This window comes from Ovis canadensis, chromosome 20 (genome assembly GCF_042477335.2).
Source record: "Ovis canadensis isolate MfBH-ARS-UI-01 breed Bighorn chromosome 20, ARS-UI_OviCan_v2, whole genome shotgun sequence".
NCBI classification, from domain to species: Eukaryota; Metazoa; Chordata; class Mammalia; order Artiodactyla; family Bovidae; genus Ovis; species Ovis canadensis.
In genome coordinates, this window is record NC_091264.1 from 28,368,865 (window position 1) to 28,388,086 (window position 19,222).

General features: G+C 50.4%; 1 protein-coding gene across 3 annotated transcripts in view; it reads right to left on the minus strand.

The window, feature by feature from the left end:
• KIF6 (kinesin family member 6) overlaps positions 1 to 19,222 on the minus strand; it is a 428,493-nt gene that overhangs the window by 78,817 nt on the left and 330,454 nt on the right. For all 3 annotated transcript variants that reach the window (XM_069562627.1, XM_069562629.1, XM_069562628.1), the window contains exon 14: positions 9,088 to 9,196. In XM_069562627.1, coding sequence (XP_069418728.1) covers positions 9,088 to 9,196 — 109 coding nt within the window. The remainder of the gene's footprint in view (positions 1 to 9,087; positions 9,197 to 19,222) is intronic.

The following is a 19,222-nucleotide window of genomic DNA, read 5'->3' on the forward strand; positions in this document are numbered from 1 at the left end:
TAAGTCCTTACCTATGTTCTTAGAAACTTTTCCACTATCTTTAGATGGCTGCCTACTCGTCCCCCAGATGCTGTGTTGACATTTACTTAATGACTCCTATTTTCCAACAGGTAATCTTGAGAAGCCCCCTGAGAGCCCAGTCTTACGCTGGACAAGTGTAGAAATGACCCCTACGAAAACCATGCATTCTAGGCCTACACACAGTGGGCCCTTAGGAAATGTTATTGCTCTACCTGCAAATCTTTCTGGATCCCAGTAAATCCCAGATGTGCTACTGCTTCATCCATACGCACTTTAGTCCTGCGGGATTTTGTTAGACGACGTGGGGAGAAGAGGGCTCCCAGGTACGGGAATACCAGAAGCGAAGTCCAGAGTGCCCAGAATGCTCTGGGCTGGCTGGGAAAGAGGCGTGAATTATGTCACTGCTATTTTCCGACTGTGTTTGCTTGGCTGGAGACTGCCAACAGAAGTTTCCAGGGAAGGTGACTACATTTTCTCTCAGCGTTAGGTTTCTTGGGACTCCCCACCCTGGCTCCTTATTAATAGTGTTCAGGCTCATCCCAGACGACATATGTCCCTTTTGCAGCTAGGGCTTGGCGCCTTCTGGAGATGAGTACAAGCCCACTGGATGCCAGGCAGACTGAATTCAGCTCAGCAAACATTCGTAACATGGGTGGGTCACTGCTGGGCTCTGGGGGCTCACTCTGGCCTCTGTCCCCTGGGCAGATAGACTGAGGCTTTGTCTGGGCCACTCAAATGAGGACTATCTTCATCCTTTAAGCTCTGCCATGTGGAGGTGGCGGGGGGCAGGGGGCGGGGCTCTAACTGTTGGTTGGTGCCATGTCCATCCTCAGCACCGGCAGTTTCAGGGCGTTTTATAGTCCTCCACAGCCCAGTGAATGACACCTCTGATGGCCTGTTCCACAGAGTTCTGGAAGCTTGAGATTCTTGGGAATGAGGAAACTATAAGAGCAAGGCTGCAAAGCTGCTGAGACTTATAGCAGTGCTGGAGGAAACCAGGGCAGAGCCGAGAAGGGAAGGTCCTGAAGGCAGAGAGGGCCATCTCCGCAGAGGAGCCCCCACAGGCATGGAAGGGACCCCCTCGCCGGCGGTCACCCACATGTGTCGGGGGTGGGGCCCGTGGCGAGGAGCTGCTGAGTGCTGTGGTGAACCGTCTTCAAAGAGCCGCCCCACGCCAGGCTGGCAGACATGGCCGGGAAGCCGTGGGCTGTTGTTCCAGGCTCTCTGCAGCCTAGCGCCGAGCTAAAAAGGGCTTTCCCACTGGAGAGGCATGGGTGAGGGCTGAACTGCCTCTGAGAGACCGTTTTCCCTTCACTCTGCAGCTGCTGCCACCCCAGGCCACTCCACCCACATGCTTTCCTGCCCCTGGGTTGTCGAGACAGACTCTTGCCTGAGGAAGCCCAGCTCTGGAGGAGAAGGAGGGGCGTCAACAGCGATGAGACGCGGCTCTGCATTCCTGCCCTGTTCCTCCTGCATCTCCACAGCCCCCAGCCCGGCTCCCTCGGAGCCACCCCCTCGCCTTCTTCCTGCCCCAGCCTGAATTCTGGACGAAAGAGTTCATCTACCTTGAGAGGATCGTGGAGTGAAAACAATTCTCTTCCACTGGCTTCCATGTCGCATCACGCATCTTCCTGTTTTTCCCCCTCTCTCCCGCAGTGTTGCTTCTCAGACTCTTTTTCAGGCTTTTCTTCTGCCATCTGTTCCTTAGATGCTGGTAATGGTCAGGGTTTGGGCTTCCCTGGAGGCTCAGATGGTAAAGAATCTGCCAGCAATGCAGGAGACCTCGGTTTGATCCCTGGGTTCAATCCCTGAGTTGGGAAGATACCCTGGAGAAGAGAATGGCTACCTAGTATGCTTGCTTGGAGAATTCCACGGACAGAGGAGCCCGGTGGGCACAGTCCATGGGGTTGCAAAGTTGGAAACGAATGAGTGGCCAGCACTTTCATTTTCTTCAGTGGTCAGGGTTTAGCCTTAGAGCCTCTCCTCAGGACACCTACTCTCCAGGCGCTCCACTCAGGCCAGTGCCTTCAATGGCCACCTCTTTGGACAGCTCCCAGATCCCAGTCCTGCTTTATTTTCTGTCTATCTGATGCCCTGCAGATAACTAAAACCCATGGGATCCAGAGAAGGGCTGAGGACCTTCCCTGAAGGCCTCCCTGCCCTTCTCCCCTCGCTGTCTGGCACCCACACTCACCCAGGGGCTCATGCCACTAACCTGCACCCCACACCAGCCTTTGCCCTTCTCTCCACCAGCCCCTTCACTCAGTCCTGGAGTCTTGCCCCCTCTCTGTCCTCAGTGCCTACACTGACATCCCACTGAGCTCCACGCTGGGCCACTCGCCCTGAGAGGGCGCTGTCCTCTCTCCCCCAGACCACTTCTGCCGCCGTTTGCTCGGCTCCCTGCATTTACGCTGCCTGCCTTTGGGCTATCTCCCACATTGCAGTCTTGTCTTCTTGTCTAGGGTGATTAACATAATGCATCGACCATTCAAGGGGTGAACGTCCAATTCACTTCCCCATCAGAAAGACTGGGTCTATGCCCTTTCCTTTCTCTGTTGACTCATTCCTGATATGATACCAGCCTCTGTTATATTGTGATGAAGATCCGATTTTCATTTCTACTACACTTTTTAAAATACTGAAATTCCTTTCTATCCTGTACCCTTTCCGTATCAAGATGACTGCCCTCCTGTCACCCACCAAGGGGTTCCTCCCCGACAGAGGAAGCCACTGCTACATTCACCTACTTCTAGCAAGCAGTTCTCAGGCAGTTTTCTGGGCTGCTACGGTTTCTCAAATTCAATTTCAAATTGTCATTTTCAAGCCACACACAAAAGTCTTATATGAGTACCTTTTTTATGGCTAGCGTTGTTTTAAAAAAACTGTGGGGAGGCTGAGAAGATTCTAATCTATTCTTTGCTCTCAGAGTTCATAATTCTAGTTCAGGAGACAAGGTGTAAATACAAAACACAAGTGGAAAAATAATAAAGGTTAAAGCTGAAGTCTAATAGGAACCAGGGAACTCCTATTTGGGGTGGACTGTATTTCCAGATGACGGTGTTAGATTTGCTCTTGGATGCTCTTGGTCCAGTTTTCCTGTTGGTGTGATATTGTTGTTCTAGTCTCTATCTAGAGGATTCAACTGAGTGAGGGGGCTGCTTTTCTTGGTTTTGCTCACATTATCAACGCCTTCATTTCCAGCTGTGGCTGACCTCCCCATGGATTTACTCTTTTGTTACTGAATGGGACCCTGTGACAGGGGATTCAGTTTGTATGAGGGAACCTGTCACAGAAGAGGGTCAGCTACGTGGTGCCTGGGCACTGGAGTTAGCCAAGCATGGGGCTTCCAGCCTCTCTTCATGCCATTATACACTGTGAGGATGAGTCATGCCTGGAAAACGCAGTGATTTTCAACTGCACTTCTATCTGAATTGTCTCCTATTGAAAAATCTGGCTTAAGAATTGGCTCACGCGCTCCAGTTTACCGGAGGGCAGATATCCTATTAATGTGCCAACATCTTATTTCTGTTGTCACAGGCAGACAGCACAACTCTCCCCAAGCTGGGGGCAGAGCTGAGACATGCTGGCAAGTAGGGGTAGAAATCCCTCCTACTAAGTGACACTAACGTCTGAGCCACTGATGGGCCCCTCTTGCAACTCGGCATCAACTCCCACACTCTGGGGGAGCTGAGGGAATTCGAGTCATCAAGAGTCCCTGTATTTGAGCTTAGAAGCTACTTGCCATTGGGTAACGAGGCTGAGCTGGACCAAGGCTTGTGCTGTTGGGGGGTGGTGGTCGTCCTAAGCCCTTCTTTTCTGGACTTTTCCAGCACCAGGGTGCAGCACTAGGGCCATGGGTTGCAGAGTTACTCGATAAGAGAAGTAGTAAACAAAACGGGAGAGCCCAGGCCCCTGGGTTCTGCTGGCTGAGGATAATCGGAAAGGTAAGACTTTCTAAGAGGAAGTCTACTAGAAGCAGAGTTAGGGAAGAGCGATTATTTTTTGGCTGTGCTGGGCAGCACGTGGGATCTTAGTTCCCTGACCATGGATGGAACCCTCGGCCCTTGCATTGGAAGTGCAGAGTCTTAACCACTGGACTGCCAGGGAAGTCCCAGGGAATAGCAATTTAACCACCCTGGGGACCACCACTCTGGCGCATGTCTGTATTCCTAGGACCCGTCATTCCTCCAACACATGGTCCATGTGATGCTCTCGGTCACTAGAGGGACTGGGAGCAGATGGGTTGGTGAGATCAGGGTCACCGCAGACCAATTCCTCAAGATATGGAGGCCTGGAAGTTTTTCACACTTGATTTCAACGACTGCTATGGGAGCACTGGTTGTAGTTATTTGTTTTCTATAAAAACAACTCTCTTCGTCCTCTGCCATAAGAGTTATGAGCATGTAATATCTGCTAATTGAATACTCGCTGTGAATGCAAAGGTTCCCATCCTGAGAAAAGAGTAGGACCTGGCTTACACTCCCCGGTCCCAAATATTCCTTTAATAATTGGTAACGCTGAACAGATGTAGACATTTTAAAAATGTGGGCTGGTCTGCTGACTTTCCATTTGATTTTAAAAGATTGATTCACTGCTGGGAAAACCTCTTCTTAGAGGGGAGCTTTGCGTGAGTTTCATTAACTCCTTTGGTTTAGGGCCTTGAGGAAGATGGGACCACCATTTGCACCAGCCCGTCCTGTGTGATTTCCACGTGTGTGAGCCCAGAAGCACATCTGTCACGTGGCTGTCAGAAGTCTGCTGTTCTAAGAGTGAACTGTTCACTACCTGTTCTGTTAGTGAACTCTGTACCGGAAGCCCATACATCCTCATCTTTGCCAACCACCCCACCTCCCCGCATGCCCTCCCCCCACCCCCAAACCCATCTCCCACTGGAAAGAGACCTAAGCTCAAGAGTACAAGCGTGATCCAGGAGCCACACCAATTCTAGAACAAGAGAGATGACATATTAGGTTCTTCCTCAAGGTCCCTGGACAAGCTCTCTGTCTGGCCAGTGGTTTTCAAACATGGTGGCATGTTGGAATTCTGAAACAAATGGATGCTTGGGCTTTACCTAATTCAGTGAGAATATCCAGGGAGTCAGGCCCAGGCTCTGGCAGCTTGTACAGCTCCGTGAGTCAGTTTACTATGAAGCCAGGGTTATGAGGTCACCGGTATGGGCCCTGAAGCCCCAGGCGTGGACATAGCTGAGGGCTCTAGTGAAGTCACTGGACGAGGCAGCTGTCCTCCACCTGATGCAGATGTCTCCAGAAAAACAAGGTGTCCTGCTCCAGCACGTCCAGCTGACAATACACAGCCTGCCCCAGGGAGAGGTTCAGAAGGTGGTGAAACCCCCTGGATTCACAGGCTCAGGTCTTCGTGGGTGTGCATATTCCAGTTTCCTGGAAACGGATACCTCAACTTTCGCTCAGTTCAGTTCAGTTCGGTTCAGTGGCTCAGTCGTGTCCAACTTTCTCTAGAGTCACTTAATTTTCTCCCTGTGTGAGTGCTAGTTGCTCAGTTGTGTCGGACTCTTCGCGGACCCCATGGACTGTAGCCCACCAGGTTCCTCTGTCCATGGGATTCTCCAGGCAAGAAGACAAGAGTGGGTAGCCATTCCCTTCTCCAGGGGATCTTTCTGACCCGGAGATGGAACCCAGGTCTCTCCCCCATTGCAGGCAGATTCTTTACCATCTGAGCCGCCAGGGAAGGCCACCTTCTCCCTACTCCTTGTTTTATCCATCTGTCACTCACACGTCACGTCGGGCTCCCGTTCTGCTCCCTGCAGAGGTGGCCATCCTTATTGGTAAAGTAGGCCAAAGCATACTTCTTCGTTCTGTTGCTTTTGTTTGTTTTATGTGCATCCATTTATAATTTATATAAACTGTGCTCTGGCTTGGTGCTGCCCTTGTTGGCACGTGCTCAGTAATCCCCCCCTGCCTGCCGCATCCAACTCCCCAACTGTGGCCTGCACGGAGCACCCCCAGCCTTCTACTCTCCACTTCCCCAGGGACGGACGCCCACGGGGTTTCCAGCCCTCCTCAGCCACAAGCAGAGCTGCTGTGAACATCCTCATCTAGGGCCCTTTCTGAGGCTGTGAGAACTCCTTGGGAGCTACAGTCGGCCCTCTGGATCCGTGGGTGGAACTTGTGGGTTTGGAGGCCGATTGTGCTGCTTTTACCTAAGGGACTTGAGCACATGTGAATTTTGGTATCTGTGTATGCATGCTTAGTTGTTCAGTCGTGTCTGACTCTTTGTGACCCCACAGGCTGTAGCCCGCCAGGCTCCTCTGTCCATGGGATTCTCCAGGCAAGAATACTGGACTGGCTTGCTATTCCCTTCTCCAGGAGATCTTCCCCACCCAGGGATCGAACTTGGGTCTCCTGCAAAGCAGGCACATTTGTTACCGTCTGAGCCACTGGGGAAGCCCGGGGTATCTGTGAGGGGCTCTGAAACTCATCCCTGCAGGTGTAGAGACACGCTGGCTGTAAACCCAGAAGGGGAACTGCTGGGTCCCAGGGCGTGCAGACACCTCCTTGGTTAAGAGGGCTGCTCCGGTCTTCACTGGATTCCTCCAGTGATCTGGGACCCGCGCCCCCGAGTGTAAACGCCATCGGCTAACGGCTGGGCTGGGCCCTCAGGGCCGCCGGCCTTCCCTTCTCCTTTTCCCGGCTCTGCCTTCTTTCCTGTCGCCTGTGGCAGCTGTACCTACTGAACCTTCATCACCATCCTCAATCTCTTGTCCTGCTTCAATTTCTTTTTTCACAGACAAAACAGAGGCTGTCTTTAATGCGCCCCCTCTGCTTCCAAATGTATCAGCGTCAGCCCGTCTTGCTGTGTTTCTCCATTCTGGCTCCCTTCCAGGCTCCCCACCCTCTGACAGTCCCCACTGCCCGGCTCCCTGGAGCCTTGCTGGGTCAGCGGTTCCCTTGTTTTGTTCCTTACTTTCCCGCCCGCTCTGTTTCTCCCCGCTTGCTCCCTGCAGTAGCTTGCTTCTGCCTGCTGCCTACAACCCTGACCAGTTCTCCGTCCTGAAACAAACTTCTGATCTCAGGCTACTTCCCGTTTTCCTGCCACAGAAGTCTTCCTCCTCTCACAGCTCTCTGAACACACTGCTTGGCCCTCCCTCATTTGCCCAGTTCCTTCTCACCTGCTCTTTCACTCCTGGTACCTGGTTCGAGCTCTTTCAGCTGCTGACTCCCTGGGCACTTTTTTCTGCTGCCTCCAGCTTATTACTTTTTAAGTTTTTGAAAACAAGCTTTATTTATTTGACCTCTTTTTAGAATTTTTGGTACCAAAGAATTCATTTGCAGGGCAGCAATGGAGAAACAGACATAGAGAACAGATTTATGGACACGGGAAGAGGGGAAGAAAGGGTAGGAGGCATGGAGAGAGTAACATGGAAACTCGCATTACCATATGTAAAATTGATGGCCAACGGGAATTTGTTGTATGGCTCAGGAAACTCAAAGAGGGGCTCTGTATCAACCTAGAGGGGCAGGATGGGGAGGGAGATAGGAGGAGGTTCAAGAAGGAGAGGACATATGTATACCTATGGCTGATTCATGTTGAGGTTTAACAGAAAACAAGACTCTGTAAAGCAACTATTCTTCAATTACAAAATAAATAAAAACAATTTTGGCTGCACCTTGTGGCTTCTCTGGTGGTTCAGATGGTAAAGAAGCTGCCCGCAATGCAGGACACCTGGGTTCAATCCCTGGATTGGGAAGATACCCTGGAGAAAGGAACAGCAACCCACTCTACTATTCTTGCATGGGAAATCCTACGGACAGAGGAGCCTGGCAGGCTACAGTTCATGGGGTCGCAGAGCTGGATGCGACTTGTGGCATATAGGATCTTAGTTCCCGACTAGGGATCAAACCTGCACCCCCTGCATTGGAAAGCAGAGTCTTAACCACTGGACCACCAGGGAAGTACCCCCTGCCTATTTCTTTGCAGCATCTGACACCACTGACAACTTGCTTCTGGGAGCCATCTCCCCTCTTGGCTCTCAGGCTGGTCTTTCCTGCTGGTTCTCTTTTCTTCTCAGCTCCTTCCCCTCCTTTCTTGAAAGCTTCCCCTAAGTTTCTTACCCTCCAGGCTCTTGTACTTCGGCCTGTTTCCTTGAGAGAGCTCGTCCCCTTCTCAAGCTTCCTTGAAGCATTTATAAACATATGATTCTCAAACCTGGAGCTCATTTTAATTCAACAAATACTTTTTGAAAATGTTCTGTGTGCTGCGATGCGGAGTCATACATGACGTCTGAGAGTTCATGGTCTAGAACCCTCTCTTTTAAACTCCAGGCCCACACGTTTCCTGTTTGCACCAGCTTGAGGACATGTGCTGAATTCCAGCATTAGCTCAACAAATGATGCACCTCTCAGCTTTTGCTAAAGGGTCCAGAACACAGGCTTTGCAGGACAAACTGTCAACAAATGACGCTGCCTGCTCTGCTTCTGGCCGGCAGAGCACATCAGGGGTGTGTGGGTCACAGGACATGCGTGTGTATACGTGTCCCATGACCAAGGAGTGCAGGGTGGCTCTGCAGAGCCGCAGAGGGCCTGGAGTTCTAAGACGCGGCGTTTGGACTGTGTTGTTTAGTCACTAAGTCACGTCTGATTCTTTTGTGACCCCAAGGACTACACAGTCCACCAGGCTCCACTGTCCATGGGATTTTCCAGGCAAGGATACTGGAGTGGGTTGCCATTTCCTTCTCCATTTGGACTGTAAGCATTTTATTTCCCTTGCCTTTGCAGCAGTGAAATAGCGATCGAGTCCCAGGATGCTGGGAGTTAATGTAAGATGTGAGGACTGTATGCAAAGTGCTGGCGTGTACAGCCCCTGTTCTAACGTTGCTGATGACCCAGCCGTATTGGGATAATGAGGCTTAACACGTGGGAGACAAGGGTACCAGGCTGGACGCAACTCAGCCAGCGTGAAGCTGCACACACCCCGTGCCCTTCTCTCGGACACCGGACTGGGCGGGTGAGAGAGGGCAGAGCAGCGGGTTGTCTGGAGGCCGGCCCGCCGCAGCCTCGGAGGACCCGCTGCTCTCCGCGGCGGCCTTACCTCTGCTTCAGAATCTGTTTGTTGTCTTCGATGGTGACGCTGTCAGCATGGTCCCTCTTGAAAATCTCAAAAGCCTCCTGGCGTCCTAACGACATTTCCTCTCTCATCCCTGTTTGGAGACACAGGGAAATGGCCTCAGTGACGGCAATGGGGGTCCCATTAATTCCACTGTCACTTTAGTCAGACCTCAGAGCCAAGCCTGGCTCCAGAGGCCCACAGCAGGGAGGCTCCTGACCAGACAGGTGGCCCCAGGCCAGGTGGCCCCAGGCCCTTCCAGCTGGCCACTGCCACGCAGGGAGGAGGCCCTTCCAGGGACACCCGATGTGACCTGTGGGGCCTGAGCCTGGGCTTCCTTGTGACTCTTGTGGGGCGGAGTCTGGAATGTCCGGTCAGAGGAAATGAAAACCAGAGCCCCAAGGCTTGGATGGCCGGGGACAACTGCCAAAGCACTTTTGGCCATCGTCTGGGGCCACGTTTCTCCCCATTCTCCTATTATGCCCCATTTGGGTTTTCTGTTAAATTTCATCCTGAATTTTCAGGCATCCAGTTAAAAGAAGTATGGTCCCGACTGAAAGATTTAGAATCTAGAAAATTCTGCCCTGAGCCTCCATGGAAGGACACATCCTTGTTTCTCCAGAGTCAGGTTCTCAATCACAAGACCCACAAATGGACGGCGGTGGAGTTTCCTCGTTCACAACTAGCTTCAATCTCCTGGATCCCTGGAGCCACTACCACCCGACTGGGGTTGCTGGGCCCTGGCTCAGTGGGGCCAGACTCTGAAAACAGAGTCAGAACAGCCAGGGCCCTGGGGGTGAGCAGATGGCACTCCTGCCCTGGGGCCTCTTCCTTGCAGCCTCTCAGGGTGAGGCTCCAGGCAGGTGTGGGACCCCATGGTGAGAGCTGCTTGCACAGCTGGATTTTGGATGAATCTACGGAGTCGTTTTCATGCCTCTGCCAGTGGTTCCCTTTGGTGTATTTTCATCCACTTAACTCTATCTTTGAAGCCCTGGCTGAGTGCCGCCACCTCCGTGGAGCTTGCCATGAGCCCCAGACTAAACAAATCCTCCCTCCACCCTGTGTCTAGCAACACATCGTGACCTGCACAGCCCAGCAGACACTGCCACTTCACGTGACAGGCCTTTCTCGTGCAACACATGTCTCTCAGGAGGTAGAGATAATATGTTTCGTGAGTCCCCAGTGTCTTGTTCAATGTCTGGCATTTAGAAGGTATACAACATATGTCTGTTAAATGAATCAGGTCAGGCATGAACCAGGAGTGATGCAGAACCTTGCTCTCATTGCCATGGGAACCGGGTCCAGGGCTAGAGGGGCTCGCCTGGGGTACGAGAGAGGTGCATTCATATGGACCACGTGCCACATCTCCTTTTGCCTGGAAAAAACCCATGGCATTCCATCCCTCAGCCCTGGGGTGAGGCACTGGACCAGCCCATCTGACACCAATTTAATGATTACTGTTGATAAAAATAGCACCACGGAGAATGTCTGAATGGTGAGGCACGAGACACCGCACCCTTTTCCAATCAGAAGCAAATGGGCTCGTCTTAGTCCTGTTGCACACTCCCGAGTCGGGTGGGCCTGGGAATGGGTCTGAGCCATGCTCGGAAAGATGAGCCCTGATGCACGAGGGACATTAGCCGGAGGGTGCTTTGGCCCAGCAGAGCCCGCCAAGAACCAAAGGACTCCTTCCACACCTTCCCCCTGACCCCAGTCCATGCCCGACTCTGACAGTGTATGCCCTTGTGCGTTACTTTTATGATTTAGCATCTGTAGGATTTGTTTTAACCACAGAGGGGAGAGGACTGAATCTCTCTGGACTACTCATTGGAAAAGACTGATGCTGGGAAAGACTGAGGGCAGGAGGGGAAGGGGGACGAAAGAGGATGAGATGGTTGGATGGCATCGCTGATTCAATGACATGAGTTTGAGCAAACTCGGGGAGATGGTGGAGGGCAGGGAAGCCTGGTGTGCTGCAGTCCATGGGGTCGTGAAGAGTCTGACATGACTGAGCGACTGAACAACAGCCGGGTTTGGGGAGAGGGAAACTCCACCAAGACCACACTTAGAACCTGTCTACCTGTGGGACCCCTAGATTGCCTCCCACCCAGGAGGTGATGAGAGGACCTCCACCAGCCACAGGCAGAGGAGGTGAGGTCAGGGTGGAGGGTTGTCCAAAAAGCTGTAGAGGAGACGGGCTCATGGCCTTTTCTGTCCCAGGCTCTGCACTCTTTTGGAGCCAAGCGCCCAAGGTAACAGCTGGGTGGAAAGACCACTGCGAGGCTTCTCAGAGCCCATGGCACTTACATGGTCGTAGGTCCTGGAAGAACTTACAATCAGCGGAAAACCCCACTGGGCCTTCCCTGAGGGGTGGGGGTCCTGGCAGGAGGGAGCAGAAGGGACAGGGGACACACGGAGGCAATAAGCCCAGAGGGTAGTTTGGGAGCATTTTGCAGAGAATTTGGAAGGTTGTGTTAAGAAAATTGGGGGCTGGTGCCATGACATATTATACACAGGTCATCAATTTTCAGAGACTTAAGTTTTAGTAAAGTACACATTCTGGGATAGTTCCACTGCAAGTATTTGACACTTTCGGTGGTTTAAAAGGCACTTGGGGTCCTGCAGTACCGTGGCTTAGTGTCAGGAATGCAGGGGACTGATTTTTCTCCAGCTACAACGGAGGAAGATTCTGGGACTGGAGTTCTTTGATGGTGATGACCTCAGGTGAATGGGCATAAGAGTGAGGGCTGACGGCTCCAGGAGGTCAAGGTGAGGTGGCGAGGATGCCCATGGACCGAAGGCCAGGAGGCAAGGCCAGGCCTGAAGCCTCTGGGGGCTTCACGGCTTCGCCTGGAGGGTGAGGCTGGGTCCACAGAGAGGGGCGTGTGGAAGAGACCGCACAGGCAGCTGTGGTGCCTGATCCTGGATCCATCTCACTCCTCCTCTCGTCTACCTCTGCAGGCTCAGAGCCTTTTGGACTGTGCTAATAGACCAGTTCTCACTCCAGTTTGGGGTCAGCCACAAAGTTAAAGTAAAATAAAAAAGCACCTTTTTCCCCTTCCCTCTCAGAGTTTAGAAAACAGCTCTTTCTGGTCTGGCAACCTCTCCCCTCTCAGCGCTGAAAAGAGCAGAAGCTTCTCACCTCGCTAACGATTTATTTATTCTCTCAACAAGTATTTATTCATTCTCTCAACAAGTATTTATTCATTTTAGGTTCTGTGCTAGGCAAGTGACAGAGAGATAAGCTGAAACAAGATCAGAGCGATCGATCCTTGCCCTTAAAAGAGTTCAAAGTTCAGTAAGGGAGAAAGGTGAACAAATAATTACAAAAGAAATCGCTGCTTGCTCTAAGGCAGGCTTAGGTCTGGGAAACAAGGAGGGAGGGAGGGCAGGCCAGGTCTGTCAGGGGAAGCCGGGAGAGTCCTGAAGATGGAGCAGAGCAGCACTTGTCAGGCGGAGAAGTGGAAGAGATCCCGGGGAAGCAAGGGGCCGGAGGATTGTGGTTTAAAAGGGCAACTGGAACCTCCATACTGTTCTTTGTAGTAGCTCCATCAATTTACATTCCCATCAACAGTGTAAGAGGGCCCCCTTTTCTCTACACTCTGTCCAGCATTTATTATTTGTAGGTTTCTTGATGATGGTCATAGTGATTGGTGTGAGGTGACACCCACTGTAGTTTTGATTTGCACTTCTCAAATAATTAGTGATGTTGAGCATCTTTTCACCTACTTCTTGGCCATCTGTATGTCTTACAGACTGTGATACAGAGTGAAGGAAGTCAGAAAGAGAAAAATAAATATTGTGTATTAATGCATATATGTGGAACCTAGGAAAATGGTACAGATGAACCTATCTGCAAAGTAGAAATAGAGACACAGACGCAGAGAACAAAGGTATGGACACCAAGGGGGGAAAGTGGAGTGGGATGAACTGGGAGGTTGGGATTGACATAAATGTACTACCGTGTACAAAATGGGGCTTCCCCAGTGGCTCAGCGGTAGCAAAGTCCCCTGCAGCGCAGGAGATGGAGGAGACTCAGGCTCGATCCCTGGGCCAGGAAGGTCCCTTGGAGAAGGGCATGGCAACCCACTCCAGTATTCTTGCCTTCCCATGGACAGAGGAGCCTGGTGGGCTACAGCCCACGGGGTCGCACAGAGTAGGATATGACTGGAGCAACTGAGTGAGTGAGCAATCTATAAAAATAGGTGACTACTGAGGACCTGCTGTACAGCACAGAGAACGCTACTCAGTTCTCTGTGGTGACCTAGATGGGAAGGAAGTCCAAACCAGTGGGATATATGGATACACACAATGCATTCATTTGCTGTGCAGCAGAAACTCACACAACGCTGTAAAGCAGCTATACGCCAATACATTTTGGTTTAAAGGGCAACTGGATTAATATCTGTGGTGGTGCCACCTGGTAGGAATTAATTTTTCGCATATCTGATGCTAATCACGGTGCCAAGTGCTTTCTTAAAGACTATCCCAGTTAAACTTCTGTGTGATCCCCGGTCATAATTTCATTTTACAGAGGAGGAAAGTGAGGCTCACTCAAAGAAATGGTTATAAAGGGAGTAAAAAATTGCCCAGCTTATAGAGGAAGGTAGATCTACTCTTTGGCCAGTTTTTCCAGGGAAAACTATGCCTGATAGAGAAGGCAGGTGCTGGGCTCTAAGTGACCTGGTAGCAATAGGTTTACCCACCAGCTTGTAGATTACACTCTTATTAGTGCCCACCTTATCTAAAATTCTGAACTCTTTTTTACAGTATCATTGAAGAAACAGAACCATGAGTTCTGTTTACTCTGCGTAGTTTGCTTCATATGTTAATATGTTCTATTGGTATTTCTAGAATTGTGAGCTCCAGGAGGGAGGGGATTTTTGTCAGTTTGGTTTGCTGCAAAATTACTAGAACCTAGATAGTACCTGGCACATCAGTGGAACTCAATCAAATATCTTTTTTTGAGATTTTTTTTTTTGATGTGGATCATTTTAAAAGTCTTTATTGAATTTGTCACCTTTTTTTGCTTCTGTTTTATTTTTTTTGGCTGAGAGGCATGCAGGATATTAGCTCCTCGACCAGGAAAGGAACCTGGACCCTCTGCATTGGAAGGTGAAGTCTAAACTGCAAGACCGCCAGGGAAGTCCCCAGATATCTTTTGAAAGAATGAATGAATGTTTTAGATGCTTTACGTTGTTGCTCTTGGAACAGCACGCTGTGATGTGATGTGGGAAGAGAAGCAAGCACCCACTGCTCTGTCGCTCTCTCCACCATCAGGCTGGGGGGGTGGGTCCATCCACTGAATGGTATGATTGTACATTGGCAGGTGGATTCTTTGCCACTGAGCCATCTGGGAAGCCTGCATGGTGTGATTCCAGAAATTCAACACCTTCTTCTCCCCACTATATCTTACCCTTAGAGATGAATTCCATCTCCAAGAAGCTGTCGTTAAAAATGCAAATACCCTTGAAGGTATCTATTTTAGGATTAGCCAAGAAAAACTCCATCATTTGTTGACAAGTAGCTAATAGGTCCTACAAAGATGAGACGTAAGATGGTGTCTCCGGCTGGTGCCAGAATCGGTGTGGGGTGGGAGGGAGATCTGAGCTTAAAAGGGATGATGCCTGCGCCTTCTTCCAACTTTGTTTCGTCTGTCAGACTCAGAGGTCTATCAGTCTCGGCCTCAGGAGCTCTGACTTTTAGAACTCTCAGTTTTGTCTCCTCTCAGTGGATTTCAACCGGAGGTCCCAGTGTTGAGTCCCAGAAAATATAAATGACTCAGGGAAGCCTGCTGGCTTGCTCAATCACAGAACCACTTAAAACCTAAAGGAGAGCAAACAAAACATCATGGGGTAGTATAAAATTTCAAACAAAACAAAGCAGAGACAAAATCCCCTCCGAAACCCGAAAGGACAGGAGTTTCTCAATCTCAGTCCCCAAAATAGGACATTGCAATTCTGGGTTGTGAGTTGGATGGAAAATATTTCCAAGTCCTGAAGGTGCAACCCCTTCTGGATTTTGATGCTTACTAAAGAGCACTGAGGTAGAGACGGCAGTCAACGAGGTGTCCTCAAAATTAGCCTGGGAGCTGGGTTTCTGAAAAGTTCGTAGGTACTGGTCTCCTACACATTTCTGAATGCTTCTTTTCCTTTTTCTTGCCAGCCTGAAATTTCCTTCCTTATTTTTCTACAGAATGCAAATCAGTATTTTTGGAAGCCCTCCCTGCCCCCAACCCAGGGTCCCATGGAAACCAAATGGAAAGAAAAAACATCAGAAATGGAGAGTTTATGCTGCTGCCGTTGGGCCTGCTGTCTGATTTCCTTTAGTCTGGGGCCTGTGGGCCAGAGCTCATTTTCCTGGCTGCCCCCAAACAACCTACTACTGCTTCAGCTATTGCTTAAAAATTGACAGGAGGAAAATGATGGAGCGTTGTGTTCTTCATGCTGAAAAATGATTTGCTAGTCTGAGCCAGAAATATATTTGCCTTGGGAAAGACATGTATTCACGTGGTGCCTCACTTTCTTCTGACTGAAGAAGGAAGGGGAGAAAAGAAGATCAACAGGGGATCAGGAGAAGTGGGGTGGATTCCAAGGGGAGGGGGTTACAGCCCACCACTGGGGACTAGATACAAGAGAAGACTCAGAGGCGGGCGTAGGCAGGGAGGAAGCCGGATGAGCGGAGGGATAACCACAGCCTCTGTGGCTTGGCGCAGAAGTGTTCTAAGCTGAAGGTAAGGGAATGGCTTTGATGCAGTGCTGTGATGAACACCTACTGTGCGTAGACCATGGAAGTGCACATGGGGATGAGAAGCAATAGGCAGGGAAAGAGTGGTTTCTTCGGTATCTAAGTTCCAGATGCACTGAAATTTCTCAGTAAGTGTTGACTTAGGTGAAAAAAACAAAACGGTGTGCGCATGCGTGCTGTGTGCTCCGTCGTGTCTGACTCTTTGGCGACCCCGTGGACTGTAACCCCTCCGGGCTCCTCTGTCCATGGAATCTTCCAGGCAAGAATACTAGAGTGGGTTGCCATTTCCTCCTCCAGAGGATCTTCCTGACCCAGAGATCGAACCAGAGTCTCCTGAGACTCTTGCATTGGCAGGCGGATGCTTTATCACTGCCAACACCTGGAAAGCCCATACAAAAATATCCTTACACAAACCATCAGAAGAGAATCCCACCCTCTAGTGTGCGGAGAAGTTAGCATGAATAGACCGATGGGAGAGAAAGGAATGAGGAACTGAGATGAAAGGAGGGGCTAATCTACCAAGGTGGCATGAAACATAAAGGTCACAGGACCTTTGGGATTGGAGGACCTAGGGAAAAGTCCATGGTCCAGCATTCTTGGGGATGGTACTTGGATGTCCTGAGGGCCAGAGGAAGTGATGGCTTCAGCCAGAAACTCAGGTGAAGGACACACCAGTAACTTTAAGCACAGACAGCAAAGGGTCCTTTGATGCTAGACTAAATGAACTCATGAGATCAGGAGGTGCTTAAGAATGGACCACCTCCCGGAAAACCTAGAAAGGACATCTGAGATACTGTTTTCACTGTCTTGCCCCCACTGTGGGGCAGATGCTGTCATCTAGGAAGGAGGAGGGTTTCTGCAGTTACATGAAAGATAGAGATGACACGAACATAGCCCCTGTGTTCCCACTTTCCTTTCTCACACCCATGGAAGACAGTGCTAACCCATCACAGTATCCTTTGCTGGAGAAACTAACTGTGGCTCTAGAGTTTTCAGTAGGGGTCTTCAGGCCTAGAAGTCAACTACCTGAGGCACAGCAGCTCTTCCTAGTCAGTTATCCCTGGCATAACAGTGCTTGCTGTAATAGGGCCCTCATGTCACCAGCCAATTAAATGACATCTGCTGTGGCTTCCATCATTCCTGTGCTTTTAGGGAAAAAGAGTCACCTTCTTCCATCACCTTAGGGACTGGCATGAAGGTAATCCTTGCCAGGGGGCAGCACCGAGCCCTGAATCCCTGAGAGAGGCAGTCTGGGGGGAAACGCTCCCCACCGCCAGGGCGATAGAGCTCACCGCAGGAAGCCCTGCTATGGCGCTGCTTACTTTGAGAGCCAGGAGCAGCTCATCTACGATTTGAGGGGTTGCCGGGTGGGTAGAGCAGGGTATGGAGTCAAGAGGAGGAGGGGAAGACAAAACCACTTAGCCACCACCCAAGTGGCTGCATATGTGAAGCCCAAAGAGCAGATCTTTTGGAGGGTGACCAAGGACACTTGCTTAACCTACTGCCCCCCCTTCTGATCGACAGTTTCTGGAGTGGGTGGATGCCCCCAAAGGCTTTGGGGTCAAAAACCTTAACATTCAAACCAGACGATACCACCTGGGCTACAGTCCTCAGATGAGGACTTGCCCTGGAGTTTCCTAAATTGCCACATGAAAGATTTGAGAACTGTAATTAGTAGATTCTTAGGGGTGGCTTGGAGCGGGCTTGGCAGGGAGTGGAGTGAAGGGAACATTCGAAGTGGAAAGAAAGCCACTGAAACCTTAGGAGACCCACCCAATGGTGGCACCGCATCTAAATAAATCAAATGGGCTCCCAACTTCTCATGCCAGAAATCACACATCCCACCAGCAGCCCTACCAGGGGCAGGCAGCACAGACCATGTGAGCTGGAAGGGAGGAAGGGGCAGCATGTGATGCAGGCTCTGTTTCCTTTTTGTCTTGGTAACCGGGGCTGGTCCACCCTCCTGGTGCAGCTGTGTCCTGGATGTGGGCCTCAGCAGGTGAGAGAAGGCTCCTGTGCCAGCCCGGTGGATGGTCTTGGAGCCCCTGAAGGAAGGGCAGCTGTTTGAGCTGCCCATTTCAAGCAGTAACATAAAACCTTCAGACAGTGGTCCTGAAGATCATCTGCAGAAAACTGTCATTTTCCTAACCCAGGATCTCTGTGGTTTTTTAAATTTTGTGAGTGTTTTTATTCAGGACAAAGTGCCCGTGTGGGCTGCTTAGAGAGATCTGTGGGCAGACGTGGGCCTGGAGTTTGGAGAGCAGCCTGGGTCATGTTGGCATTTCTGCGTTTTGGAGTTCACTCAGGAATCTGGAGGCCAGTGATGTTTCCATGAAATGAGGCAGCATCCTGTGGCTGCTGCTGCCAGGCTGACCTGGACCTATGGGGTCTTTTCCATCCATTTCAGTCCATAGAGGTGACAGCCCTCAAAGGGCCTCAGTGTCTCATTCCATGCCCAATATTTGGACCAACTCTAGGAGGAAGGACATGTACTCTAGCCCTTTGGGGGTTAAAGGGCAGTTGACTGAGAGGCCCACTGAACAGAAAGGTAGCATTTCTCTTCAGTTTAGAGACAGGCTCCAAATTCTACGAAACGTGAAAAATACTGAATTGCCAGAGTCTGGCGTGTCTTGATCACTTCTAAAGGCCGTGGTTAGCAGGGTTCTGTTGCCTGGATCCCGCCTCGATGAGTTTGGTTCTCACGTCAGCCTGCGCTCTGGGGTCAGCAGTGGTTAAAGCAGAGTCCACATGTCCTGATGTCTGAAAACAAGGCACGTTGTCTATGTATGCCTAAATTAGGAATGAACTCCACTCTATTCTCACATTTATTTGATACATTTTAAAAAGATAATTAAAGAATCACATTTTCGCCTAGTAGCAAAATGCTCTTTCCCTGAAATGCATGTGGGTTCAGATACAGTTCTGTTTCCCTGGCTTGGAAACAAATATAAGGCAAAATGGAGTTTAGATGCTCATTCCTTCAGGGAAGAAAAGAGGGAAAATTATTTTTGTGTGTGTCTTCTATGTGACAGGCATTGTTTCATAGTTCACAAACATTAACTCAACTAGTCTTCATAATAACTCTGCTGGTGGCGGTGGGGAGCTAGCGCTGGCTGAGAACTCTGTACTACATGGATTATATATGCCGCCTCATTTCATTCTTTCAACCAGGGAGTGTGGGGCCCACTTTACAGGTAAGATAACTGAGGTTGAAGGAGATTAAAAGTGACTCCAACACAACAGTTAGTAACATGACAAAGCCATAACTCGATCCCAGGTTTGTCTGATTCCAAACACTTCCCTGTGCGTATAGCATTGCGAGATGGAAATCATTTGCCAAGTAGAATTAATCTCATAAGTACCAGCACACCAC